This window comes from Podarcis liolepis, assembly GCF_965112155.1.
Source record: "Podarcis liolepis genome assembly, chromosome: 2".
Classification (NCBI taxonomy): domain Eukaryota; kingdom Metazoa; phylum Chordata; class Lepidosauria; order Squamata; family Lacertidae; genus Podarcis; species Podarcis liolepis.
Genome location: NC_139555.1, coordinates 123,965,711 through 123,993,198, shown reverse-complemented (window position 1 = coordinate 123,993,198; position 27,488 = coordinate 123,965,711). Strand labels below are relative to the sequence as shown.

At 46.2% G+C, this 27,488-nt stretch overlaps 1 protein-coding gene across 4 annotated transcripts in view; it reads left to right on the top strand.

Annotated features, from left to right (window-relative positions):
- Positions 1–356: 356 nt before the first annotated feature.
- LOC310701049 (alpha-2-macroglobulin-like) overlaps positions 357–27,488 on the top strand; it is a 74,360-nt gene continuing 47,228 nt past the window's right edge. The window contains exons 1-12 of one of the 4 annotated variants that reach the window (XM_083491115.1): positions 357–488; positions 3,493–3,670; positions 11,217–11,394; positions 12,460–12,512; positions 15,285–15,305; positions 18,015–18,183; positions 19,170–19,254; positions 20,323–20,473; positions 21,344–21,458; positions 24,610–24,719; positions 25,961–26,122; positions 26,768–26,989. In XM_083491115.1, coding sequence (XP_083347241.1) covers positions 12,474–12,512; positions 15,285–15,305; positions 18,015–18,183; positions 19,170–19,254; positions 20,323–20,473; positions 21,344–21,458; positions 24,610–24,719; positions 25,961–26,122; positions 26,768–26,989 — 1,074 coding nt within the window. In that variant the 5' untranslated portion in view covers positions 357–488; positions 3,493–3,670; positions 11,217–11,394; positions 12,460–12,473. Of the gene's footprint in view, positions 489–2,044; positions 2,339–3,492; positions 3,671–11,216; positions 11,395–12,459; positions 12,530–15,284; positions 15,306–18,014; positions 18,184–19,169; positions 19,255–20,322; positions 20,474–21,343; positions 21,459–24,609; positions 24,720–25,960; positions 26,123–26,767; positions 26,990–27,488 lie in introns of those variants that run through there. The other 3 variants (XM_083491114.1, XR_014522908.1, XM_083491116.1) reach the window with 3 other exon arrangements.

The following is a 27,488-nucleotide window of genomic DNA, read 5'->3' as shown; positions in this document are numbered from 1 at the left end:
GAAACAGAGTTTGGATTTCATATCCCGCCTTTCACTCCCTTTAAGGAGTCTCAAGCGGCTAACATTCTCCTTTCCCTTCCTCTCCCACAACAAACACTCTGTGAGGTGAGTGGTGCTAAGAGACTTCAGAAAAGTGTGACTAGCCCAAGGTCACCCAGCAGCTGCATGTGGAAGAGTGGAGACGCGAACCCGGTTCCCCAGATTACGAGACTACCGCTCTTAACCACTACACCACACTGGCTCTCATAAAACACATAAAAGTGGGCTAGATGCACTGGGTTAAAGCTGACCAAAAGTCCAGAAGTAGCATTATTATCAATTTACAATAGAGGGGAAGGCTCGCAGTCTAGAAAGGACTTGCTCACAAATTTATTGACAGCTGCGCGACTTATTATAGCTAGGAAGTGGAAAGTGAATATAAAATGGAAGAATGGTATAAAGAGGTATGGTATTTGGCTATTCATGAGAAATTAACATGTGCTATTAAGGTAAGACAGGGAATATAAAATTTACAGCATGTAATGCCCTAAGAGAAAATTTAATGAAAATGATTTATAGGTGGTACATGACACCAGTCAAGCTTGCAAAAAATTATCATTTGCCCGACAATAAATGTTGGAAATGTAATGAGACTGAAGGTACATTCTTTCACCTTTGGTGGACATGCCCAAAGATTAAGACATTCTGGGAGATGATCTATAATGAAATGAAAAAGGTACTCAAATATAGCTTTCTGAAGAAACCAGAGGCCTTTCTCCTGGGCATGGTTGGCCAATTGGTGTCAAAGAAGGATAGAATTTTTTTAATGTATGCAACAACAGCAGCAAGAATACTCATCGCGAAGTACTGGAAGACACAATATTTACCCACCTGGGAAGAATGGCAGATGAAGTTGATGGACTATATGGAATTGGCGGAAATGACTGGCAGAATCCGAGACCAGGGAGAAGAGTCGGTGGAAGAAGACTGGAAAAAGTTTAAAGTCTATTTACAGAAATACTGTAAAATTAATGAATGTTAGGAAAATGTTGGAATGAAGTTATATGGCTTTAGTAGAAATGTTATAAGGAATTAATTATAAATAGACTAATAGAGTATTAAAGGGAAAAATAAGGTTAGAATGTGTTAAGATAATTAAAGGATAGAAAGCAGAGGAAGATGGAAAGGAATTGCTGAAACAATTAATAGAAGTGGAATACAAAAAGGGAGGTGTGGGGTCATTGAAATAAGTGAATGAAAGATAAGATATTGAAACTGTTTGATGTGTTTTAAACTGTTTTTGTTTTGTTTTGTTAGTTTAACGTGTTAGTGTTAGGTATTGTTTTTGTATTGTATTGTGTGTGTTTTTGTAGTGTTTAAATTGTTGGAAAAGTAATAAATATTATTTTTTAAAAAAAAGGTAAGACAGGGAATATGCAGGATAAATTATTTTGAGGAAGGTATTTGTAGAATTTGTATTGTTAAAACGGAAAGGGGTCAAACCATCGCAAAGAGGTGCTGAAATTTTGGGAGGTTGGATAGTTACAATGGAATGGTCTCAGTGGTGGGGTGCACATTATTTATTTATTATTATTGCTTTGTCAAAATAAAAGGTAATAATAATAATGAGCCCGGCTTCGGCTGAGGAGGACGGGATATAAATAATTCATAAATAATTCATTATTATTATTATTATTATTATTATTATTATTATTATTATTATACAGTGGAACCTTGGTTGTCAAACATAATCCATTCTAGAACACCGTTCGACTTCCGAAACGTTCGACAACCAAGACACAAAGGTCTGCTGGCAATTTTCACTGAGAAAATTGAAAAACTCACCTTGGAAGCCGTTTGACTTCTGAGGCGCGTTTGAAAACAGAAGCATTTACTTCCGGGTTGTCGGTGTTCGGGTTCCACTGTGGTAATAAATGAACCAGGTGAGGTTTTCGGTCTCTTCCAACCCTACAATTCCGTGACTCTGCAGAAAGATAAATCTGGGGCCAAACAAATCTTCTTCCCGGCACTTGGCATTGTTTCCCTGCACCTGGTTGAAATGCAGGCCAGTGACCTCTTTACTCTGTTTGCTTGGCAAAGGCACCTTCTGTGGGGTGTTGCAGCTTCCCTTCCCCGTTGCTCCAGCACAGTCCCAGCCCCCTGGCCTCTTTTATCTCCTCTGCCTTGCAAAGAGAGCCAGTATGAAGGTGGATGTGGGAGCAGCAACAGCAGCAGCCTCCGCCGCCACCATCTCTCTTGCCCACGGCTGAATGATGGGGAAGGGCCAGATCCTTGGAGGACCCAGCGCCTTTCTCTTCCTGCTGCTCCTTCTTCAGGGAGACATCTCGGCACCACTGCCGTAAGCTGCTTGCCTGGACATCTTCCCCTTCCCCTTTCCCCCCTATGCTTTCCACAAACTTCTCGAAAGAAAATTCGCTTAATTATATAAATTAGAACCATGGAATTGTAGAGTTGGAAAGGGACCACATTTCTTTTCTTTTTGGCACTACTCCCTCTCTTTTTATTAGTTTTTTAACATCCCATTTTCAACAATAATTAAACATACTTTTACATCTTATTCAATGTTTTTGACTTCCATCAGCCCTGTCTGAAAATTTTCCAATCTTAGCGTGCATTTCTTATTTTCCCTATTTTCCCTATTTTTACATTTCAAACTTATAACCAGTATCTCTATCTTTTTCTACTTTGTAACACTTTGTATATTTCTCCTTACAAAACTTCTTGTAGTCCTACTAGCGTAATTTGTTGATTACAGTTGCTCTTTAAATAATTCATATACTTCTTCCAATCTTCTGTAAATCTCTGGTCCCGCAGGTTTCAAACTCTTCCTGCCATTTTGTCCAATTCTGCATAGTCCATTAATTTCGTCTGCCATTCTTCTTTCGTCGGAATTTCTTCTTGCTTCCATTTCTGGGCTAATAGTACTCTTGCTGTATTTGGTGCTACTCTGCGCGGTATTGCATTTCTGTTATTTTGGAAGGGACATAAAAGTCTCATCTTAAACAAAACAACATGGGTTGTAGCCACCTGCAATGAGCCATAGCCCTCTTCAGCTATCTTAAGCGCTGTCACATGGAAGAAGGAACAGGCTTGTTTTCTCCTGCTCTCGAGGGTAGGACTCGAACCCATGACTTCAAGTTACAAGGAAGGAGATTCCGACTCAACATTAGGAAGAACTTTCTGACAGCAAGAGCTGTTGGGCAGTGGAATGGTCTCCCTGGGGAACTCTCCTTCCTTGGAGGTTTTTAAGCAGAGATTGGATGGCCATCTGTCATGGAGGCTTTAGATGAGATTCTGTAATGCATGGGGTTGGACTAGAGGACCCTCGGGGTCCCTTCAAACTCTAATATTAATAATTTATAATAATAATTTATTATTTGTACCCCGCCCGTCTGGCTGGGCTTCCCCAGCCCCTCTGGGCAGCTTCCAACAAAGATTAAAAACATATCTAAGATTCTATGATTCTATGTCCTCATTCCCCTTTCCCCCCAGGCATCACTTGGTGCTGGTACCCTTCGTCCTCCAGGCAGAAACCTCCGAGAAGATCTGTGTCCATGTGAGGCAGCTGAACGAGTCAGTGACGGTGAACATCACCCTGGAAAATCTAGCAGAGACTCGCACCAGCCATGTGGTGTCCAAGACAAATCTGTTCCAGTGCGTCCCATTCCAGGTGAGTTTTTCTCACTTAAGCATGTTCTCCTTCATGGAGAGCACGTAAAATGCGGTCTTGACTATGCTACCACTCAGTGGATTTGTAACTGGCTGACTGACCGAACCCAAAGGGTGCTCATCAATGGTTCCTCTTCATCCTGGAGAAGAGTGACTAGTGGGGTGCCACAGGGTTCTGTCTTGGGCCCGGTCTTATTCAACATCTTTATCAACGACTTGGATGATGGACTCAAGGGCATCCTGATCAAATTTGCAGATGACACCAAACTGGGAGGGGTGGCTAACACCCCAGAGGACAGGATCACACTTCAAAACGACCTTGACAGATTAGAGAACTGGGCAAAAATAAACAAGATGAATTTTAACAGGGAGAAATGTAAAGTATTGCACTTGGGCAAAAAAAATGAGAGGCACAAATACAAGATGGGTGACACCTGGCTTGATAGCAGTACATGTGAAAAGGATCTAGGAGTCTTGGTTGACCACAAACTTGACATGAGCCAACAGTGTGACGCGGCAGCTAAAAAAGCCAATGCAATTCTGGGCTGCATCAATAGGAGTATAGCATCTAGATCAAGGGAAGTAATAGTGCCACTGTATTCTGCTCTGGTCAGACCACACCTGGAGTACTGTGTCCAGTTCTGGGCACCACAATTCAAGAAGGACACTGACAAACTGGAACGTGTCCAGAGGAGGGCAACCAAAATGGTCAAAGGCCTGGAAACGATGCCTTATGAGGAACGGCTAAGGGAGCTGGGCATGTTTAGCCTGGAGAAGAGGAGGTTAAGGGGTGACATGATAGCCATGTTCAAATACCGTATTTTTCGCTCTATAACACGCATCTGACCATAACACGCATGTAGTTTTTAGAAGAGGAAAACGAGGAAAAAATATTCTAAATGAAACAGTGGATGTATGATTTTTATGGTTCATGCTGTGGCCACAGACATGTGATCTGACAGTGAGTTTGGGGTAGCCCAATGCAAAAATCCTGAGGATCCATGTGGATCCGTGCTTTGTAACCACGTTTTAAGTGGGGAGGGAAGGAAAAGAACTCAAGGGACAAGGAGCTTTTCCGCGGGGAGGAGGGAGGGAAAGAGCACTGTTGCTTTAAAGGTATACTTAAGGTATTTGCCCTGTGCCTGGGTTTTTTTCCATTTAACAGTTTGCAGCCTTTTCCTTCCGCTCCTTGTTTTGAGGCGGAATAGATTTGAGCAAGTGAGGAGGACTTGGATTGCAGCTGTGTAAAAGTGCTCCTCCTTGCAGCCTGAATGATAAGCAGCCCCCAGCAGCAATAGAATGGAGCACAAAAAAGCGGTAGGGGCACTAGGACCCAGACAATGCTCAAATCTATCCTGCCTGAAAACAAGCTGCTCCAGCCCAGCCGATCAGCTGAGACGCGGGGGATTTGCGAAGTTTTTCCCTCTCCCTCATGCCCTCCCCAGCCTTTTTTTTTTACTTCCTGGTTTTCACTGCGCTCGAGGTTGGTTTTATTTTGCTGCTGGTTGCTTAAATTTTATCTTTCCTGCCGTCTCTCTGCAGCCTCATTGCTCTGTTTAGAGAGCGCGCAGACCTTTGCTAGCGTCTGTCCCTCCTCCCGTGTAAGCGGCAGCCGGCTTTGCTGCTATGGCTCTCCTTCCCTCCCTCCTTCCTGGCTCCAGGTCGCTTTAAAGAAAGCAAAGTGAGAGCCTCGTAGAGCGTGTAAGTGGCTCCCGCTTTGCCTGACTGACGGCAGCCATGGCTCTGATCCGTGCATTCGCTCCTTAACACGCACAGGCATTTTCCCTTACTTTCTCGGAGCAAAAAAGTGCGTGTTTTGGAGCGAAATTTACGGTATATAAAAGGATGTCACATAGAGGAGGGAGAAAGGTTGTTTTCTGCTGCTCCAGAGAAGCGGACACGGAGCAATGGATCCAAACTACAAGAAAGAAGATTCCACCTAAACATTAGGAAGAACTTCCTGACAGTAAGAGCTGTTTGACAGTGGAATTTGCTGCCAAGGAGTGTGGTGGAGTCTCCTACTTTGGAGGTCTTTAAGCAGAGGCTTGACAACCATATGTCAGGAGTGCTCTGATGGTGTTTCCTGCTTGGCAGGGGGTTGGACTCGATGGCCCTTGTGGTCTCTTCCAACTCTATGATTCTATGATTCTATGATTCTATGAGCACGGGTTGCGGTGGGGTTAACCAGGCACCCCTGTTGCTGGGCAAGTTGGTTGGGTCGCCCAAAGTGTGATTGGACTCCTCAGGTTGCTTTGGAGAGTTTGATGTTGCCTTTGAGTGAGAACCTGGGTTGAATATATTCACTGCTTCCTCTTTTCGCTGCGAGCATCGGATCAGCTGCCCACCCTCCCTAATTTTAGGGTGTTTTTTGTGTTTGACCTTGCTATGCCTGTCATGGGGTCGTCTGCTTTTGGGGCAGGGGCCTGGTAGGAATTTTGTCCATTTGGCTGATGCCGTTGGGTTTTTGCCTACTGCGTAGCAAATTGTCACAACTTGCAAGGTTGCGGTTAGGCATTGGTTTTAGGAAAAATTGGTTGGTGAAGGGGTATGGATTGGCTGTGCCTGCCCCTCCAGTGCTGTTGCTGCAAGGGTATTCCATTAAAGGAATCCAGGGGCTCACCATGCTTTTGTCCGCACCCCTGTCAAGGGGGCTAGGGCCACGCAAGAGCCCCTGGGAGCATTTGGGGAGAGGTGAGGGTCTGGCACCCAACTCCGTCTACTCCCCATAAAATGTTTTCCCTTCCTGACTTCACAGGCTCGCGGATGTCAGTTCTGTCCCTGGGCAGGGACAGGTAGTCGTAACCAATGCCTAAGCAACCACTCACATTGTTTGCATTTTAATAAAGTTGTGGCTAAAATTATGCCAAAAACCTTAAACGAAAATTATGGTGTGAAATGTGAATTTATTTAGGGGTGGCTTGGGGAACTCGACGCGCAACCATTTTGTTTTCTGTTGCTGATCAAGATGTCTGGGCATTTTTCCATGGAAAAGCAGGATTGTTGTGGTCTCGTAGGAAGCTGCCGTATCCCAAGTCAGAACACTGGCCTGTCCAGCTCAGAACTGACTTGGCAGCAGCTCTCCAGGATTTTGGACTCCATCCTAAGGAGGACCATGCCCATCCCCACCTGTGGCCTTTGATCTCCAACCTGGTTGCCCTGCTCTTGGTCAACCCAAGGATTACCTATCCCTCCCTGAATTCAGTCCCAAACTAGCTGGGTGTCAAGGCTTCAGGAAAGCTATTCCTCCCTCAGCTGCAGTAAGAGCAGAGAAAACAAGGCAGAGTCTCATATATATACATACATAACTATCTATATCTATATCTATATCTATATCTATATCTATATCTATATCTATATCTATATCTATATCTATATCTATATCTATATCTATATCTATCATCTATCTATCTATCTATCTATCTATCTATCTATCTATCTATCTATCATCTATCTATCTATCTATCTACCGTATTTTTCGCTCTATAACACGCACCTGACCATAACACGCACATCGTTTTTAGAGGAGGAAAACAAGGGAAAAAATATTCTGAATGAAACAGTGGACGTATCATTTTTGTGCTTCATGCTGTGGCCACAGACATGTGATCTGATGGTGAATTTGGGGTGACCCAATGCAAAAATCCTGAGAATCCCTGTGGATCCATGCTTTGTAACCACGTTTTTGCACCATTGCAGCCCCAGGCAACAGTGGGTGCGTGATTTTTTTTGGGGGGCAGGCTGTAGCCATGGACATGCTATGTGCTCTGATGGTGAATTTTGGCTGACCCAATGCAAAGATCCTGAGGATCCATGTGGACCCATACTTTTTAACCACGTTTTTGCACCATTGCAGCCCCAGGCAACAGTGGGTGCGTGATTTTTTTGGGGGGGGGACAGGCTGTAGCCATGGACATGCTATGTGCTCTGATGGTGAATTTTGGCTGACCCAATGCAAAGATCCTGAGGATCCATGTGGATCCATGCTTTGTAACCACGTTTTTGCACCATTGCAGCCCCCGGCAACAGTGGGTGCGTGATTTTTTTTTGGGGGGGGACAGGCTGTAGCCATGGACATGCTATGTGCTCTGATGGTGAATTTTGGCTGACCCAATGCAAAGATCCTGAGGATCCATGTGGATCCATGCTTTGTAACCACGTTTTTGCACCATTGCAGCCCCAGGCAACAATGGGTGTGTGATTTTGGGGGGGCAGGCTGTAGCCATGGACATGCTGTGTGCTCTGATGGTGAATTTGGGGTGACCCAATGCAAAGATCCTGAGGATCCATGTGGATCCATGCTTTGTAACCACATTTTAAGTGGGGAGGGAAGGAAAAACACAGAAGGCTAAGAATGCAGGAGAGGGCTATAACGTGAGGAAAGGAAGGCAAAAGTTTCCCCCCACCCACCCACACAAGCCAGCCAGCGTGCTCTCTCTCTCTCTCTCTCTCTCTCTCTCTCTCTCTCTCTCCCTCTCCCTCCCACCAGCATGACAGAAGAAAGCATTTTAACTGCATTAAGAACTATTTAGCAGCGAAACCTAAGCTTTGCCATCCCTTAAGAGGTACAGGCACTGTAATCTTCCAGATCGCATGAATTTACAGGCAAAACACTGTTTAAGGATTTCATCCTTTTAAATGGAAGAAAGCATATTTGAATGCTGTGTGTCTCCAAAAACAAAAAGCAGGAAGTCAAATCAGAATTTTAAGCCGAACCTGTAATCTCTCTTCCCTTCACAAACATTGTTCCCTCCGGAGCAGGGAGAGGATAGAACGAAGGACGCTCTGCTTTCCTCTCTTCTTGCCTGGAGGGGAGGGGCTTTCCCTGCTCTTTGTTCCGTTTGAGCAAACACAGTAACGAAACAGAGAGGGTGGGCAGTAAGACCCTGAGGCAGAATGCAGGAAAGCAACAGCTTCCTCTCTCACGGAGCTCCCTTCTCCCTGAAGCGCGGTTTGATTTTTGCCTCATTTTTCGGCTCCAGGGACCACACATTCGCTGCATAACACGCACAGACATTTCCCCTTCCTTTTTAGGAGAAAAAATCTGCGTGTTATAGAGCGAAAAATATGGTATCTATCTATCATCTATTATTAACAATTTCAACATAACAATATATCAAAACATATCATATTCATCATCCCCCCCCTTTTCCCCACTTCCCATCAAACCCTCCCTCTCCCCCAAGACTTCCCTCAGCTCCTCTCTCTGATTTCTCAGCACATGTTATTCTCTGCATATTATAAAATTATATCAGTCCTTATATTACCTAGCTACCATGTTGTCAATCAATAAATTTGTGTATGTTTATTCAAAACCTGCCAAGGAGTCCAATTCGTTTTGTTGTCTTTTTAAATACTTTGCATAAAGTTCCCATTCTTCTTTAAAGTCACAGTTGTCTTTGTCTCGCAAATGTCAGCTTCGCCAGTTCTGCATAGTTCATCAATTTCTCTTGCCATTGTTCCTTTGTCGGGGTTTCCTCATTCTTCCATCCTTGTGCTATCAAGACTCTTGCCGCTGTTGTGGCATACATGAATAAATTTGACATTTGTTAAAAAATCACAACCCAGAGGCATTGTAGGACAAGACTTGCCAAAGAAAACAAATGCATAGACTTTTTAAATGAGTTTATTCATTCATAGTAGTGAGAGACAAAAGAATGCAACAAGCCCTGACAATGACGTTGCTCCAACTGGGCTCCTCCTTCTGAGCAACAGCATCTCCCTTTACGGTGGCTGCATGTGGCCAAATGTCTCTGATTCTGTTGTTCCTGCGCTCTGAATGAATGCAGCGTTCTGGAAGAAGGGGGAGGGTCAGAAATACTCTCCAGTGACAACGTGTCAGCTCTGCCTCTGCCTCTGTCTCCTCTCCCCCTTCTTCTAATACTTCCCAACTCTCGTTCATCTATCTCTGAACTGTGACCTCCCTCAACCCCCTGCTGTAAATCGATGGTGCAGTCCTCTTCTTCCGCCCACAGCCGCCCCAAGGTGGGCTCGAACAACCAACCTTCTGGTTGGCACCTGGATGCACTAACCCATTGATCTATGCCATGGGTAGGCAAACTAAGGCCCGGGGACCGGATCTGCCCCAATCGCCTTCTAAATCCGTCCCACGGACGGTCCAGGAATCACTGTGTTTTTCCATGAGTAGAATGTGTCTTTTTATTTAAATGCATCTCTGGGTTATTTGTGGGGCATAGGAATTTAGCAGATTTCCACCAGCCTTTGGACTGCAACTCCCATTGGAGTTGGGCCGGTGTTCCAAGTTAGCCAGGCTGTTGGCCCCTCACGACCAAATGAAGATGCCTGGGGGCCACAACGGCGCCTGACATCTCCACCACCTGGAGGTGCATGCCTGGGGTGTTGGAATGTTCTAGAGGAAACTTGAAAATGGTCTTGAACAAGTTGCTAGGCAACAGAAAATTCCCCCAGCAACAGGTGTCCTTATTAGGGCATATGATCAACTAAGTCTGGGTCAGTGTAAATGGGTATGTGAATGAGTCAGCATTAGGTCTCTGGCCGGATGGGTAAAAGAGAAAAGGATCATGTTGTTTTATTTGTTTTTGACCGGTGTGAAGTTTTGTAAATAATAAAGGCTCTGGGAAACAGAACCAAATGGTGTGTACGGTGGACGCTCGGGTTGCGAACGTGATCCGTGCGGGAAGCATGTTTGCAACCCGCAGCGTTCGCAACCCACGATTTGGCGCTTCTGCGCATGTGCAAAGCACGATTTAGTGTTTCTGTGCAGGCGCAAGCCCCCAAACCTGGAATTAACCAATACTACCGGTACTTCTGGGTTCGGTGCAGTGCACAACCTGAAATCGCGCAACCCAAAGCGTCTTTAACCTGAGGTATGACTGTATTCCTGTATTCCTGTAATGGGAATTCCACTAAGTAAAAGATGCAGGAAAAGTTTTCTGTAAAAGGAGCTCTGCTGCAGAAAGAAAAGAAAACCCATGAGCTCACGCCCCAACATGGGGATCCTTGGATCGTGGCTGACTTCACACACGAGCAACACATCCTGTAGAATTCTATCCGTTATATTTTATCTGTACAATCAGAATGAATTTCAGGAACCAATATGCTTTTTCTGTGCAGCAAGAGCGTGAACAATGTTACTGTTACCCACGGGTAGGCAAACTAAGGCCCGGGGGCCGGATCTGGCCCATTCGCCTTCTAAATCCGGCCCACGGACGGTCCGGGAATCAGCATGTTTTTACATGAGTAGAATGTGTGCTTTTGTTTAAAATGCATCTCTGGGTTATTTGTGGGGCATAGGAACTTGTTCATTATTATTTTTCAAAATATAGTCCGGCCCCCCACAAGGTCTGAGGGACAGTGGACCGGCCCCCTGCTGAAAAAGTTTGCTGACCCCTGCCCTACCCCACTGCCCTGCTCACAGTTGTGAAGAATCTTTGTACATTCTGAATGGTCTGTGTCACCATTCAGTAAAAAGAGGTCGGAATAGGCCAATATGTATGTGGACTGTCCCTGGATCGAGTGACTTTTCTTCTCTAATGCTCCTGCCTTCCGCCTTCTCCCTCTTCTTCAAGGTCCCCAGATTGAGTAACTCTCCCGAGGTTTCTGAGGCCACCCTCACCGTGGAGGTGGTGGTGAAGGGGAAGAGAGGGCTGTTGGTAGTCCACGAACGGCAACAGGTGCTGGTCAGGAACCCAGAGAGCTTGGTCTTTGTCCAGACAGACAAGCCCATCTACAAGCCAGGACAGGAAGGTAAGTGAGAGGCTGCAGTCGCAGCAGTGACAGTGGGAGAATCCCCTACAGATCACGCTTCCCTTTTCCAAATACTTTTTATTAAGCGGACCCTTCTTGCTGTGGGACTGTTGAAGAAAGTAGGAGAGGATATATTGATTAAATATTACCCGTCCTGACTCACGCTAGTGAGCAAGCAGCAAAGCACATTCCCTTGCAGATTGTTGGAAGCAAGTTGATGGATTCATTGGTTAAGCAATCCAGTCTGAATTGCTCCTGGTAAGTTTCCCCTCTTAAAATAATAATAACACGGCAGTCTTCTTTAAAAGTAAGAGTAAGGTTTACAGTGGACACTCGGGTTGCGAACATGATCGGTGTGGGAGGCACATTCGCAACCTGCAGCACCAAGGCTGTGCACGCGCGGGTCATGATTCGGCACTTCTGCACATGCGCAAAGTGTAGTTTAGTGTTTCTGTGCATGCTTGAGCGCTGAAACCTGGAAGAAACCCGTTCCGCTACTTCCGGGTTCGGCATGGTGCGAAACCCGAACACGCGCAACCTGAAGCGTCTGCAACCTGAGGTATGACTGTACTTACATTCAGTTCACAGCAGTAATCTGAAGGCAGGCTTTATCTTGTGGTTAAAGGCCTCAGACTTTCTACCTCGTGGCTTCCATCCTTTGTAAAAATGAGCCGTGTGCTGCTGGCTAAGAGCCAGCAGAGAGGAAGATGGCAAAAGAGCCAAAGAGAGGAAGATGGCTGCATGGCGGGCCCTCTTATAGGGTCTGGTAGGGTCACACCCATCTACTTGTTCACACACAGGTGGAGGATGCTCCAGAGCAGGTATGACAGGAAGTCCTCCCTGTCTGAAGCAAGATTCCCCTGTGTGTCTACTCTAGGCAACAGGAAATGTTGTGTTTGACTGCTTCACTTGCCAGGGCATGAGCTGCCAAACATTCCTCTTTTGACCAGAGATTTTCTAGGGGGTTTGAACTGAGTACCATCTCCATGTGCTCTGCTCCTGAGCTGTGACACACAGAGTAGCAGAGTCACATGTAAATCCTCCCCCTCCTTCTTCCTTTCATAGTTCGGTTCCGCATCATGTCTGTGGACGAAGATTTCCGACCCTTGAACGAGACGGTGAGTTTCGTCATCACGTGCGCCATGCTGGTCTCTGGAACATTTGGTAAACCTCTTTCGATCCATGCAGACTTTTGGGCCTACAAAGAGGGATGGGACACTTTGCCCTTAAGTTAGTTAAACAAACATGGCACACACCTCCCCCATATCCACCTCTCTGTTTCCGATGTTCAGGCTGCAAGTGCTGATCTTCATAAAGCTCGAAACAGCAACATGCATGCGCACGAGGGGGTGGGGACTAGCAGCTTATGAGGAACTTCAAGGTTTGGAGAAGTATGTTAAATCTCCTAGAACCGAATCCAAAGGTTGCGAGGAGGAGTGGCTGCTGTTATGGAACATTGCATGTTTGCAGAGGAAGGACTTTCGTGATGCAAGGATCCTTGGGCTTATTTCCATCTCTCCTCTCCACCCATCTCACACGCACCCCTTCTGTAGGGTCCTTGCCAGAACCAGGCCTGGCAGCATCAGGGCTGGAGGGTAGAGATTGCTTGACATATCCCAGGGGGGCATTTTACTCTTCCCCAGTTGGGGAGAGCAAGCCCTTCTCTACTGGACTTGCCCACCTGATTGGAATGTATATGCTTTGAGCTGTGGCCTTTGTTTCTTGTAAGCACCATGCTATTTTTACTGATGAGTTGTTTTATTTGAATGAGTACAAACAGGAGAATTCCTTTATGCAAAGCTCCAGGTTAGGAGCAAGATGAGGAAACCCCTGCAGAGATTTAAAATCACAACACAATTCAAGGCGTGGAAATATAAGCTGCTAGAGCTTTAAATATGCCCTTCTAAGTTCCTTCCAAAGTTTTCCACTTCCCCTAGTGTAGAAAAAGGCAACACTTTAAAAATGGTTTACTTACAAACTCTGCAAAGGTCAGGTTCATGTGTTTTTCCATACAGCTTTCAGAAAACATAGACAGTAGTGTAGCACCCTGCTTGTGGTTAACGCTTAGCTGGAATGAAATATTCAACGCAGCAATAGAGAAATTAAAATAATAATTTATTTGTCAGACAAATAAATGAGAGGCACAGGGGTATATGGTTACCAAGCTCTGGCCTGGCCTCCTGCCATTATGGCCAGCACTTATATTCCCTTAATCCAGCCCCCTTTGCTCCTCCTTTGGCTGCCTCTGTCCAATCAGCCTGGTTGAATTTCCTATTGGCTGATTGCTATAACCAATCCTAAAAGATACACCCATATCCTCCTGTCCTTATATGGAACACAAAGAGCTATATATTGTTACATCTATAAATGACAAATAAGTAGTAATATATCTTACATGTGTCTCAACAAGGAATCTTAATTACCAGCTCACCTCTTGCCCTCCTTGCCCTATTGCCTTCTAAAACAAATGGTTAATCTTAAATTTTTATCTTAAACATATGTCAAGGATCTTGAGTTCACATCAACATTGAAAGATCTCCTTCATTTGAAGGTTTCTAAACAAATGTCTGACAACTATATATCAGGACTGCTTGGATGGCGTCTCCTGTCTGGCAGGGGGGCTAGGCTGGTGGCTGACTTAATTTCAGGATAAATACAACTCTTACAACTATATGAAATAAGAATCTAGCATTTCTTAAATCCTTTGCATAATTACATTTAAGACAATATATTTAATACATAACATAGGTAGCATTTTAAAAGGAAAAAGGCCTTTGTAAAGTAGAAAAAGGAACTCAGTAAAAAACCGCTTCAAAAGAAGCCTCTTCAGTTTACACCCCCCCCTTCAGCCAGCTGCTTTTCCCATTAGCTCTTCCCAACATTTATTGCCCTCTAACTCTCTCAGTTTAAGAAAGAAACAGCTTTAAAAAAAGACTTCCCAAAAATGCTCTCTTTCTGCCAGCTAGATGCTTCTCCATTGCTCTTTAACCTTAGAAAGAAGATCTGGCTCATTTTACTGGGAGGCACATTGGTATTATTTTACTATTTACTCATTCCTAATTATGTTTATCTCTGCCTTTTTTATCTTCTGTAACATGTAGGGTCAGTGTCCTCGTTCTCAGCCTGTAATTTCCCCCTTTTACGACTTTGAGAATTGTTTTCTGCTATAAATCAAGGGGCCCCTTGTCTAGGAGGAAAACATTGCCAAGGTTCTCTAAACCAGCTGGTCTTGTGCCTGGCATGAAACATTTGAAAATCTAAGCCCATTTAATTTAGGAACCTGATCAAGATATAAGCCAATATAAGCCTTGATTAAAAATGCAGTCTATATTCAGATGCCACATTAGGACTTACCTTTTAACGTGCAATGTTTTATTGTGTTTTTATATATGTTGGAAGCCGCCCAGAGTGCCTGGGGCAACCCAGCCAGATGGGCGGGGTACAAATAATAAAATTATTATTATTATTACAGGCTAGTTCCAAAGTGATGAAAATTCCTAAATTGTTTATATAGGAACACAAGGATGGCTTTGTTTTTTAAAAAAAGTCATTCACTGTGAGCTTGGAGCAACCAGCTCAGACCTTTTTACAGGCCGGGATTGACATGGTGGAATGAAGAAAACAATAGGACAAAAAGTCTTCCTCCCAAAGTGAAGTGGAGTGACTTACCTAGGCCTGGCAGGACAGTTTACTCTATGACATTAACCCCTTCATGCATAAATTAGACTTCAGCTGGGTATCCAGCATTATTAACTGGTGAATTATGGTGAAGGAGCTTAGAGATATTGGAAACAAACAAATCAAGGTGGGAGCAGGTTTGTGTGGTGCTGGGAGGGGTAGCACCATTCACTGCTGTCTCTGACCCCCCCCCTCTTTTTTTTACTCCACAGTTTCCATTGGTTTACATCCAGGTAAGTGTCTAATTCCCTGCCTCTACTCCACCACCTCTCATCATCACACCAGAGCGGCTGTTATACTGCCCCACTCAGACCACCTTTCCTAATATCCAGAGGCTGCTTCATTCCATAGCTTCCCCATAAGCCGCTCAGATCCCCTGAGGGTTTTAATTTTGCCATCCTTAACAAGTGTTACGCGCCTAAGTTCATCCCTTCCTGCAACCCCTTTGTGGGGTTCTTCAAAAGAAAAACCCAGGCAGCAGTTTTGGAGGGACCATTAAGTGTGGCTGAAAAGACTATTTGGCCCATGAGGGAAATGGCTAGGACCTTCTCCTGTGCTACATCATCATCATTTGTTTTTTTAAATATTTCACTCATCCAAGCAGCCTGTCGACATCCTTGGAGGTCACAGATTGGAACTGAACCCACGCAACTTGGCTAGACAGGACTCTGGCATTCTCCTGCCCAGGCCCTCTTACCACGGTGGAGTCTACCTCTTTCCGAATCTGAGCGACTTTGCAAAATCATTGCAGGAGATCTTGGGGTCCTTACCAGGCTCTGATGGTGAAGGTGGTTCCGTTAGATTGTGAACCACCTGAAAGGGTCTCCTGCTACTGTTTCCTGTGGATGCGCTAACACCCCATAACAGATTTATGAGACTAAAACATGGAACTATAATCTCTGGGGTGTAACCCTGATGGATATTGTTAGTGCTGTTGATGGAACTGCTTTAGCGTGTATTTTAAATTATGTGTGGCTTTTGGAATTGATTGTATACTTTTAAAATTGATTTTGTACTTGCAAACTGCTTAGAAGACATTAGAAGAGCGTCTTTTCATGCCCATTTCCCCCTCTCCCGGGGAATTAATTAGTTTTCATGGCTCCTCAAATAGACCTCAGTCTGTTGCCATCCTTGGTTAGCAATGCCCCCACCCCCTTAAGAGTGTTCAAACATCCATCCAGATACCAATAGCCCAGGAAGCCTTTGCAGGAGCCACAGGTTTTCTTGACCACTGATTGTCAGTGCGCCTTTCAACCGATGTCAGCGACTTGGCTCAATAACTGGTTCTGCCCTGACTGGACTGGAGCACTTTCAGAGACCTTCCAACCCTGGAAAACAGGTCCCAGCGCACTGGACCCACAACTGTGCATTGTGAGCACTAGACTCATGCAGAGTATAAATAACGCGGAAGCTAGCTGTGAAGCATAACTCCTTTTATTTCTAATAAAGGTAAAGGTGAAGGGACCCCTGACCATTAGGTCCAGTTGTGGCCGACTCTGGGGTTGCGGCGCTCATCTCGCTTTATTGGCCGAGGGAGCCGGCGTACAGCTTCTGGGTCATGTGGCCAGCATGACTAAGCCGCTTCTGGCGAACCAGAGCAGTGCACGGAAACACCATTTACCTTCCCGCCGGAGGGGTACCTATTTATCTACTTGCACTTTGACGTGCTTTCGAACTGCTAGGTTGGCAGGAGCAGGGACCGAGCAATGGGAGCTCACCCCGTTGAGGGGATTTGAACCGCCAACCTTCTGATCGGCAAGTCCTAGGCTCTGTGGTTTAACCCACAGCGCCACCCGCGTCCCTTTATTTCTAATAGCTACTACAAACTAACAAACTACTGGCTTGCCTAAGTGTTACATCTCCCACTCAGCCATCTGAGTCACTACGTAGACAAGACTCTCTCCACACACAGAGTCAGTCAGGAGCGGAAGAGGAGAAGAGCAGTTTCCGCCCCCTCCTTTCTCAAAACATCAGATCAGGAGATTCTGTCAGTGGGAGGGGTGAAAATATCAACACTGATATGGCTCAACATGGTCCCATTTTGGGCCAGCTGCAGCTTAGAACCCATCCCTGCTTTCAACCTGAGCGGTGTCATGCGTGGAGAATCCGCCTCACCCTTCGGTAACTTCACAGATAAGAATTAATGAGCACTTTATATTTTATAGTCCTTTTTATTCAGGCATCAGGTTGTAAGCCAAAACCCACATCCCTCCCCAAGAAGGGCAGTTGGCTACTCTAAATCTTCTCCCTTCTGTCTCCCGAAATAGGCGCCAACAGGAAGTTCCTCATCCTCCTCTCTGCATCCTTTGTTCTTAAATACGTTTGGATCTCCTAGTTTGTGGGGAGGGAGGGTTCCCCACAATCTCTAATGACGTCTCTGCTACCTGTCCCCTCCCTTCTGTTTCTCTGGCTATTATCTCGTAGCTAGGTAACTCCTGCCAAAGCTGCTCTGTATTTCTCCCAGTGAGAGCCAGTGTGGTGTAGTGGTTAAGAGCGGTAGTCTCGTAATCTGGTGAACCAGGTTCGTGTCTCCACTCCTCCACATGCAGCTGCTGGGTGACCTTGGGCCAGTCACACTTCTGTGAAGTCTCTCAGCCCCACTCACCTCACAGAGTGTTTGTTGTGGGGGAGGAAGGGAAAGGAGAATGTCAGCTGCTTTGAGACTCCTTTGGGTAGTGATAAAGTGGGATATCAAATCCTTCTTCTTCTTCTTCTTCTTCTTCTTCTTCTTCTTCTTCTTCTTCTTCTTCTTCTTCTTCTTCTTCTCCCTGCTTCTGAGCCCGCTGGAAACAAGGGGGGGGGGGCACGCGAATCTTCCCACTCCAGCTCCTCTTCTGAGGAAAGCTGAACTGCCTGCGAATGCACCCCCCCCATACTCTGCTTCAGACCATTCCCTGACAAGCGCCTTCTTCTGTGACCCCCTCTTCTCTTGTGGCTTCCAGGACCCCAAGAGTAACCGCTTGCTGCAGTGGACCAATGTGGAGCAGACAATGGGCCTGATCCAGCTCTCTTTTCCACTTTCCTCTGAGCCCCCGCAAGGCACCTACAAAGTGGTGGTGCAAAAAGCCTCCGGGAACAAGGTGGAACGTCTCTTTGAGGTGAAGGAACACGGTGAGGAAGGAAGGAGAGGAACCGCTTGGTCTGGGGAACGTGGTGTCAAGGACAGCATGTGGAAGGGGTTTTTTTCTTGCCCACTGGCAGTGCCGCTCAGGAATTCTGATAGAAACTGACAGATCAGTGCAGTTTCGAAACCAGCGGACGAAATCTTTGGAAAGATTTGGCCTGCCATCTTTATTTAAAATTGGGCCCAGTTGGATTGAAACATAGACAGAAGCCTGAAAAAGGATTGTGCAAAATTGGGTTCTTAGATAACTCGAGAGGCGTGCAAATGCATAGTGAATAGCTTCCCAAAATATCTGGCCCGATGGCCAGGTTCAGCGAACTGGTCCTGCTACTGGAAGCAAGTGCATCAGGGCTTTCCTCCGCCCTGCCCCCCCCATGCCCCGCAAACAGTGACATAGCATGAGTTGCCAGCGCCCGGGGCCGCATAGAGGGAAATGGAAGGAGTATGCATGCACATTCAACTGCCTAACAGCCAGGAGATCGCAGCCACAAAAACATGAAGAGTTGTTCCGTTGTCTGGAGAGGTCACTTCCTGGTTCACATGGGTGGCTGGGTATGGGAGAGTTGCCTGTGTGAGTAGGGCGGATCTTGGGGGCTGGAGACAGGAACAGCTCTTGCTCTGTGCTGGATCCAAAACTTAGTTCGGGGCATATGCGCCAGCTCCTAGGGACTGAGGCACTTTTGTCCCCCCCCAAAAAATGTGTGGGGTTTTTTGAGGGGGGCAAACTCCCTCAGTGTTCAGAGGGTGTTTGGCTCTGCCCCTGGCTCCTTGTGAGATCGCCCACTTGATGTCAGAATGTCGCGTCGGGCCCCCCTGTCTTGAGAAGATGGCACCTCTGGTTTGGGGGCTTCCCTGGAAACCTAATGGGGAAAAAAATCTGTTGTGGGGTGTTAATGCTGCACGCATTTGCCTCCTTTCTGTGCTCAGGCTGATTATGTTGTTTTTCACCCCCGTGTTCCTTTCCTTCTTACAGTGCTGCCCAAGTTTGAAGTTTTGGTGAAGGCACCCAAGGAGATAACACTTGTGGCTGAGGAACTCGAAGTGACCGTCTGTGGCCTGTAAGTGAGAGCAGCCTGGGCTTCTCTCCCAGAGATGTGGGACCACGTGAATTGAGAACTTGGGTGATGTTGCTAGCACCAGCTAACCTCTCCTCCAATCCCCTTCACCAGCCTTGGCCGCACCACCCTGGCTCCGATGGAATGATTGCCATGTTGTTGTTTAGTCATGTCCGACTCTTCGTGACCCCATGGACCAGAGCACGCCAGGCACTCCTGTCTTCCACTGCCTCCCGCAGTTTGGTCAGACTCATGTTTGTGGCTTCGAGAACACTATCCAACCATCTCGTCCTCTGTCGTCCCCTTCTCCTTGTGCCCTCCATCTTTCCCAACATCAGGGTCTTTTCCAGGGAGTCTTCTCTTCTCATGAGGTGGCCAAAGTATTGGCGCCTCAGCTTCATGATCTGTCCTTCCAGTGAGCACTCAGGGCTGATTTCCTTCAGAATGGATAGGTTTGATCTTCTTGCAGTCCATGGGACTCTCAAGAGTCTCCTCCAGCACCATAATTCAAAAGCATCAATTCTTCGGCTATCAGCCTTCTTTACGGTCCAGCTCTCACTTCCATACATCACTACTGGGAAAACCATGACTTTAACTATACGGGCCTTTGTTGGCAAGGTGATGTCTCTGCTTTTTAAGATGCTGTCTAGGTTTGCCATCGCCTTTCTCCCAAGGAGCAGTCGTCTTCTAATTTCATGACTGCTGTCACCATCTGCAGTGATCATGGAGCCCGAGAAAGTTAAATCTCTCACTGCCTCCATTTCTTCCCCTTCTATTTGCCAGGAGGTGATGGGCCCAGTGGCCATGATCTTCGTTTTTTTGGTTGATATAGTTGCATTTAATTCCTCACAATGCTGGGCCGCTTATGCCGGGCTTATTTCACCCAGAACTCCCTTGAACTCCATTCCGGAACCTCTCAGGTGGGCACCATTGCCACCATAAGAGAACCTTGGTTTCCAGACATTTTGGAAGTCAAATGGACTTCCAGAACAGATTCCGTTTGACTTCCAAGGTACCACTGTATATTGATGTCATCTTTCAAGCGATGCTGTGGCTGTTTCCTGACTACAGGTACACGTACGGGAAGCCTGTCGCTGGGCAGGTGAAGGTCCGTGTTTGCCGGAAATATAATGAACACAGAGGCTTGCATCTTTATTCCAGTTCCGGAGGGGGCTTTCACAAAGAAGCGTCGGAAGGAATATGTGAAGAGTTCAGTGGAGAGGTGAGACCCAAAGCGGACACTGAAAATGAAGTTTAAAATACTTTTGGGGAGTTGGCCTGTTATAATTGGGCATTCATCCTGATTTACTCAAGGGCAGTGGCGTAGCGTGGGGGGTGCAGGGGGGGGCCGGCCGCACCGGGCGCAACATCTGGCAACAACTGGGGGTTAGGGTTAGGGGGCGCAAATCCACGGGTTAGGGGGCGCAAATTACTTGCCTTGCCCCTGGTGCTGACAACCCACGCTACGCCACTGCTCAAGGGGAGTCCCAAGGCTCTGGGAGAAACCCCGGAATGGCATTCAGCAGGAGAAGAGGGAAACACCATCCCCTCAGATGAGCCAAAATGATTGAAATGGTGGATATGGCTGCAGGAATATATATATATTTGCTCCTTTTGTTGGTGCCTGTTGTCCCTCTCTGAAGTCTCTTCAAAAACCTGAAGAACATTTGATCCCTTTGTCCAGAAAGTATCTGGGGGGCCTACATGCCCATCTGGGGGGGGGGGGTTTAAAAAAAATAAAGCAAATGTCCTAGTTTTGTGGGGGTTATTATTTTTTTTAAAATTCATGCACCGGCATCTCTGGCTCTGGCTTTCGATCTGCTGTGGGCTGCTTGGTGATGGAGGATAACTGGGGGGAGAGCGAGTGATTGTCAATTTTTTTGGTGATTGCCCAAGGAAAGCTCAACAAATGTCCGGATTTTTCCTCTTGAAATATTGCCAGCCTTGTATAAATGAACAGATATAAATGAATGAGTGTGCCTAGATCAGTGGCTATTGTGTGAACCTGACTGGCTTGACCTCAAACACCTTGTTTTATATAATGAAGCAATTCTCATTGGTAGCTGCTACAACTCTCTGTCTTCCGGTTCAGGCAAATGGGCACGGCTGCCTCTCTCAGGTGGTGAAAACCAATATTTTTCATCTGAAGCGGGAGGGATATGAGATGAACCTAAAGGTGGAAGGCAAGATCGCAGAGGAAGGCACAGGTATTTCATTTTATTTATTAAATTTATCTTCCGCCAGTCTTCCAAAGGAGCCCAGCATGTTAGTTTTAAAACCATTCAGCTATAACATGTAAGAAAAACCTTCTGGAAATGTTTCAAAACTCCTAAAAGCAATCACCCTGTTATGTACTGAGTTGAATAGGATCCAAAAGGCAGCAGTCTGATTGGTCCTAGAACAATAGGATTCACAATGCAGCAGTCTGATTGGTCCTAGAACAATAGGGTCCAGAATGCAGCAGTCTGATTGGTCCACAGGAGCCATCCAATCCATCTCCAGGTGGAAGTGAATCCGCAACCTGATTAGCCTACAGGTGAATCCCGGAATTAGCCAATCACGTGGGGCCCATTGTGTAAACAATGTATATAAAGCAGACATTCTGGGGGAACTTCCATTCCTCCTCACCACTATGAGCTGAATAAAGAGCATGAAATCCAGTCTTGATTCAGAGTATATTTCACACCCGCTCTGAAAACCTAACAATTTCAGGGGCAGGTCTTTAAGCCATCAAATGCTTAGGAAAAACAGGGTTGGTTTGGCAATGTCTCTAATAAGTAGTGCTTTTTTCTGGGGGGATGCAGGGGGACGCATACCCCTAAACATTTTGTGTTGCCCTGACTGACCGATGGACCAACAGACATGCCAGCTGTCTTAGCAGTAGTAGCTCGGACTGGAGCTCTGTCATTCTCCCTGCTGGTGCCCAGGCAGGGGAGTCTGGGGCGGCTGTGGTGTGTTGCGTTCTGAAGGCAAAGGAAGGACTGGACCCTGATTAATGCAATAGATCCTAGACTTGAACAGCAAGACTCTGGGAGCAAGTGCAATAGCCACTCCCTGGCCCAGGCCGTTTTTATTAACAAAAGAACTTTAACACAGCATTTGTAAGAACCAATCAGCTTTCCTCTGAGCATTTCAAAAAATCGCCACGTGGGAACAAAGTCAGATCAGAGGAAGCTGAAAAGGAAAACAGGAAGACACAATGAGAGGTAAAGGAGGTGCTGTGGGATTGGTGGAAGTCAATGTTTGTTTTTCTTTTTAGTGTTTATATTATTAACTTGTAAGATATGGAATTTTTCTTTTTGAATGTCAGTTTTTGTGTTTTGTGTATTGTTATTTTTTGATATTGTTTTGTGTTGTTGTGTGGAAAATACTAATAAAATTTATAATAACAATAAGAAAATAAAAATACTAAATCATAAAAAACAGATCAGAGGAAGCTTCTTAACAACAGAGAACTACTTGAGCATGCATACATGTTTAGGCTAAATAAAACAGGAACCAAGGAGGAATGCCTTTAGCAAACCCTGGAGGTCATAAACAGGCAGAAAACAGGAAAGACAGGCATTTTTATCACCTGCATGTGAACTCTGTTTCCTGACCCTAAGATTAACGAAAGCTACATCAGAGCTGGTGACAGCAGCCACGAAATTAAAAGACGCCTGCTTCTTGGGAGAAAAGCAATGACAACCCTAGACAGCATCTTAAAAAGTAGAGACATCACGTTGCCAACAAAGGTCCGTATAGTAAAAGCTATGGTTCTCCCAGTAGTGATGGACCATAAAGAAGGCTGATTGCCAAAGAATTGATGCTTTTGAATTATGGTGCTGGAGGAGACTCTTGAGAGTCCCATGGTCTGCAAGAAGATCAAACCTCTCCATTCTGAAGGAAATCAGCCCTGAGTGCTCACTGGAAGGACAGATCCTGAAGCTGGGGCTCCAATACTTTGGCCACTTCATGAGAAGAGAAGACTCCCTGCAAAAGACCCTGATGTTGGGAAAGATAGAGGAAACAAGGAGAAGGGGACGACAGAGGATGAGGTGGTTGGATAGTGTTCTCGAAGCTACCAGCATGAGTTTGACCAAACTGCGGGAGGCAGTGGAAGACAGGAGTGCCTGGCGTGCTCTGGTCCAGGGGGTCACGAAGAGTCGGACACGACTAAACGACTAAACAACAACAAACATCAAAGCTACCTCCTATCTTTATGTACTCAGGATGCCTGGTGAAGCAACCAGTCTGTGTACGTGACTGTCAGGCATAGAGAAAATGGGGCAGAGATGTAGAGGCTTGGATTGATCAGAAATCATGTCAAATGACTCAAACCCAGTCAATACAATGGCTGACACAATGGCTTACTTCATTTTTTCATAATTCCTCATAGCAACCCCACGTGAGCACCACAGCGGTGGAGGCGACGCTACTGCTCCTCCTCCTCTTCCTCCTCTTGCCGGGCTAGTGCCAGCCGGCGAATGCTTGCCCCTCCTTGCTCAAGCAACCCTGGCATTGCTGGGAGCCTTCCCGTCCTCTCAGCGCCACCGCTGCCGCCTCGAGTCCCTCATCCAGGGGTTGGGGGCAGGAAGGGGGCGAGGGGGAGCAGCCAAAATGAAAGTACCCCGAAACATTTTTTTAAAGAAAAAAAGCACTGACTATAAGTTACTAATGAAGGAGACTGATACACCTCCCTAGGAAGGGACACAGAATGGCATGTAGCCAAAATCCCAACAGGTAATGCAAACCATGAAGTGTCACAGCCTAGAAGGGTGAAAGTGCAAAGATACAGCGCATCTCCGAAAAGGATAACAAAGTTTTATCTCCTATACGGATACCCTTTACAATAATAAAGATTTATAAAAATAAAAGTATTCTCCACCTGTGAGTTCCATCTTTATTGAGAATAAAGGTTCCGTATAGACCAGGCATTTGCATATGCAAACGGCAGTGACCATGTGCCTCAATATTTGTATAAGAATATTTGCATAAGAAAATCATGCCACACGTTGAAAAGAAATTCGGAAAGAAATTATTCATTCAAGCTCTGCACTTTGGGTACTTTTTCAAGACGGGAAATTTGTGAAACCCTTAAATACCAGAAATCCCAAATATTAAGATTAAGGATATTCTAGGATTTGGCAACACAGCCCTGAGCTGCTCTTAAGAGATGAGAAATAAGTTATTTACTTTTCAAATCCCATTCTGTTTCCATATAGGTTCAAAATTGCCAGGTGGAAAGATAGAGTAGCAGTTTGTTTGTTTGTTTACCAAAGAGATCTCAGCAAATGCCTTATTCCACAATTCAGCCACCTCTGAGCAGTCCCACCATGTGTGCTTATATGTACCTACCTCTCTTTGGCTATTTGGCAGGGGTGGAATTGACAGGCACGGCTTCCACCATGATCATTACGACTCTCAGCACAATCACCTTTGAGAATGTGGACTCTTACTACAAGCCTGGGATCCCCTTTACTGGGCAGGTAAGGCAGGCTGAGAGATCCCCACTGCGCACGACCCCACAGCTGAATGTTTGTTTTAAAGACAAATGTTCCCCGTATGCACTGGAACAGGAGAATGGATGGGCCAGGGTGGTTAGCAATTCACCCCCCACCCCTCATCTCCCATCCTGACCTCTGAGGAATCCTGATGCAATTTGTGTGTCCTCAACCTTCATCTCCATCCTCACCCACCTGAACTTATAGAACTCCCCCTACAGCCAGCCATCTCCCTCAGAGGCAGAGCAAGGTGGGTGTGGCCCCCCGGGTGTCATTCCCGAGGGGGAGTGTGACATCACTGTGCCACCCCCCTGTGGTCTCAGCGTGGGCGGCACACCCCTGGGACACGCACTCCCCGGGACGTTCACCTCACCCCCGTGGGCGGCTAGCCCCGCCCCCAGGTGCACACCACTCTGGGCACCGGAACAGCTAGCTCCACCACTTATCTCCCTCCCAATTCATATGGGCTAATGCTAAAATGAGGCTGCATTTTAAGCTCTATTTTAAGCCGTATTTTAATTAACTGTTTGTTGTTGTATTTTTTTCTGTTAAGTTTTATTGTAATTCATATTTGGTGTTAAACCACAGAGCCTAGGACTTGCCAATCAGAAGGTTGGCGGTTCAAATCCCCGTGACAGGGTGAGCTCCCGTTGCTCAGTCCCTGCTCCTGCCCACCTAGCAGTTCGAAAGCATGTTAAGTTCAAGTAGATAAATAGGTACCACTCCGGCGGGAAGGTAAATGGCATTTCTGTGCGCTGCTCTGGTTCGCCAGAAGCGGCTTAGTCATGCTGGCCACATGACCCGGAAGCTGTACACTGGCTCCCTCGGCCAATAAAGCAAGACGAACGCCGCAGTCCCAGAGTCAGTCACGAATGGACCTAATGGTCAGGGGTCCCTTTACCTTTACATTACCTCTTCTTACATTCGGTTCAGGTTATGTCAGTTCAGGTTGTCTTTTCAGGTTATGTCCCGCGGCGACCCAGAAGTACTGGAAAGGGTTACTTCTGGGTTTCGCCTCTCGCACATGCGCAGACGCGCAAAATGACATCACACGCATGCGTAGAAGTGGTGAATCGCGACCCATGCATGCGCAGACGCGGGTTGCGTTCTGCTCATGTTGCGAACGGGGCTCTGGAATGGATCCTGTTTGCAACCAGAGGTACCACTGTAATCATCATCATCATCATCAGACCAAACTGCTATATGTATTGTTTTTGCCCTGCTAGGTGAAGCTTTTGGATGCTGCCAAAGTGCCAATTGCCAATGAAACAATTCAGATTAGGGTACATCTAACTGGAACCAGCACCAACTACGTAACTGATGACCAGGGACGAGCCCGTTTTTCCATAGACACTGATAACTTCACAGCTCCTGAACTCAGGATCCAGGTGAGCGTTCAAGGGGATTGAGAACTAAATAAGGCAGATTTATTCTTCGCAAGCACAAAACACGGGAATATCATAGAATCGTAAGAGTCTTAAAGTTGGAAGGGACCCAGGGGTCATCTAGTCCAACCCCTGCAGTTCAGGAATCTCAGCTAAAGCATCCATGACAGATGGCCACCCAACCTCTCCAATATCAATTGGATCGGTTGAAATTTTAAAAAATGCTTTGAGATTCAGTTTCCTGTGGCGCCTACTTTTTTCTTTTCTCTTTCTCCTTCATCACCTTTTCTGGGTTTGTCATTTCCCGTTAATTTCATTCTTGCTCTTTCCATTTCTGAATCCTGAATACGCCTCCAGGAAATGTATTGGGACTAGAAAAATACCCCCGCCCCCCAAGGGCTGGGACTGTGTATGTGATGGCAGAAATGGCTGTTGGGTTGATACGTCTGACTCTTATTTTCTCCTAAAGGTGTGTGTTGGTTTCTGGGCATGCAAATAGGTCTGAGATGAGTCTCGAACTGGTGTAATATCACAAAGTTGATCTCTAGTCCCCAAGGCACCAATGATTCCCTAATACAGGGACAACAAGGATTTATTTTCTCCAGTCCCTGAGCACCCGCCATTTTCCTCTTTCTTTCTGTTTGCCAGGCAACTTACAAATCGAACTCTGCGTGTGAACAAGGCTGCATCAGTCCCCAACACCAGGGCGCATCTCATTCAGCGTGGCGTTTTTACTCACCAAGCCAAAGCTACCTCCACATTGAGCGTGTTCCTGGGACCTTAAGCTGTGGTCAGACTCAGACGCTCCGGGTCCATTATATTCTGAATTCAGCTGTCGTAAAAGAGCAGGAGATGGCCTTTTACTATTTGGTAAGCCTGGACAGAGTGGCCTTTCTTTGGTAGGGACTTGGGGGGTGGGCCTTATCAGTGGCTGCTCCCAACGTTTGGAACCCTATTTAGGGAAGTTTTTAATGTCTGATGTTTTATCGTATTTTTAATATTCTGTTGGAAGTCACCCAGAGTGGCTGGGAAAACCCAGCCAGTTGGGCAGGGTATGAATATTATTATTATTATTACTATCAGGAGACTGCCATCGGAACAGGGGAGGGAAGCCGGGAGGCCACAGGGATACAGAGAACTTCCGAAACTCCTGAGGCTTGGGGTGCCGAAGTTCTTATGCTGGGGGGAAAGCCGGAAGGGGCCACTCCCGGATTCTGCAAGTGACTAAGACGGACATGAACTTTGTGGTTCTGCACTGTAAATAGTTTGCACAATAAAACCTGTAAAAGACAGGTCAGAGTCCTGCCTGGTTACTCATGAGCAACCACCACCCGCACCTGACAATTATTATTATTATTATTACTCCCTT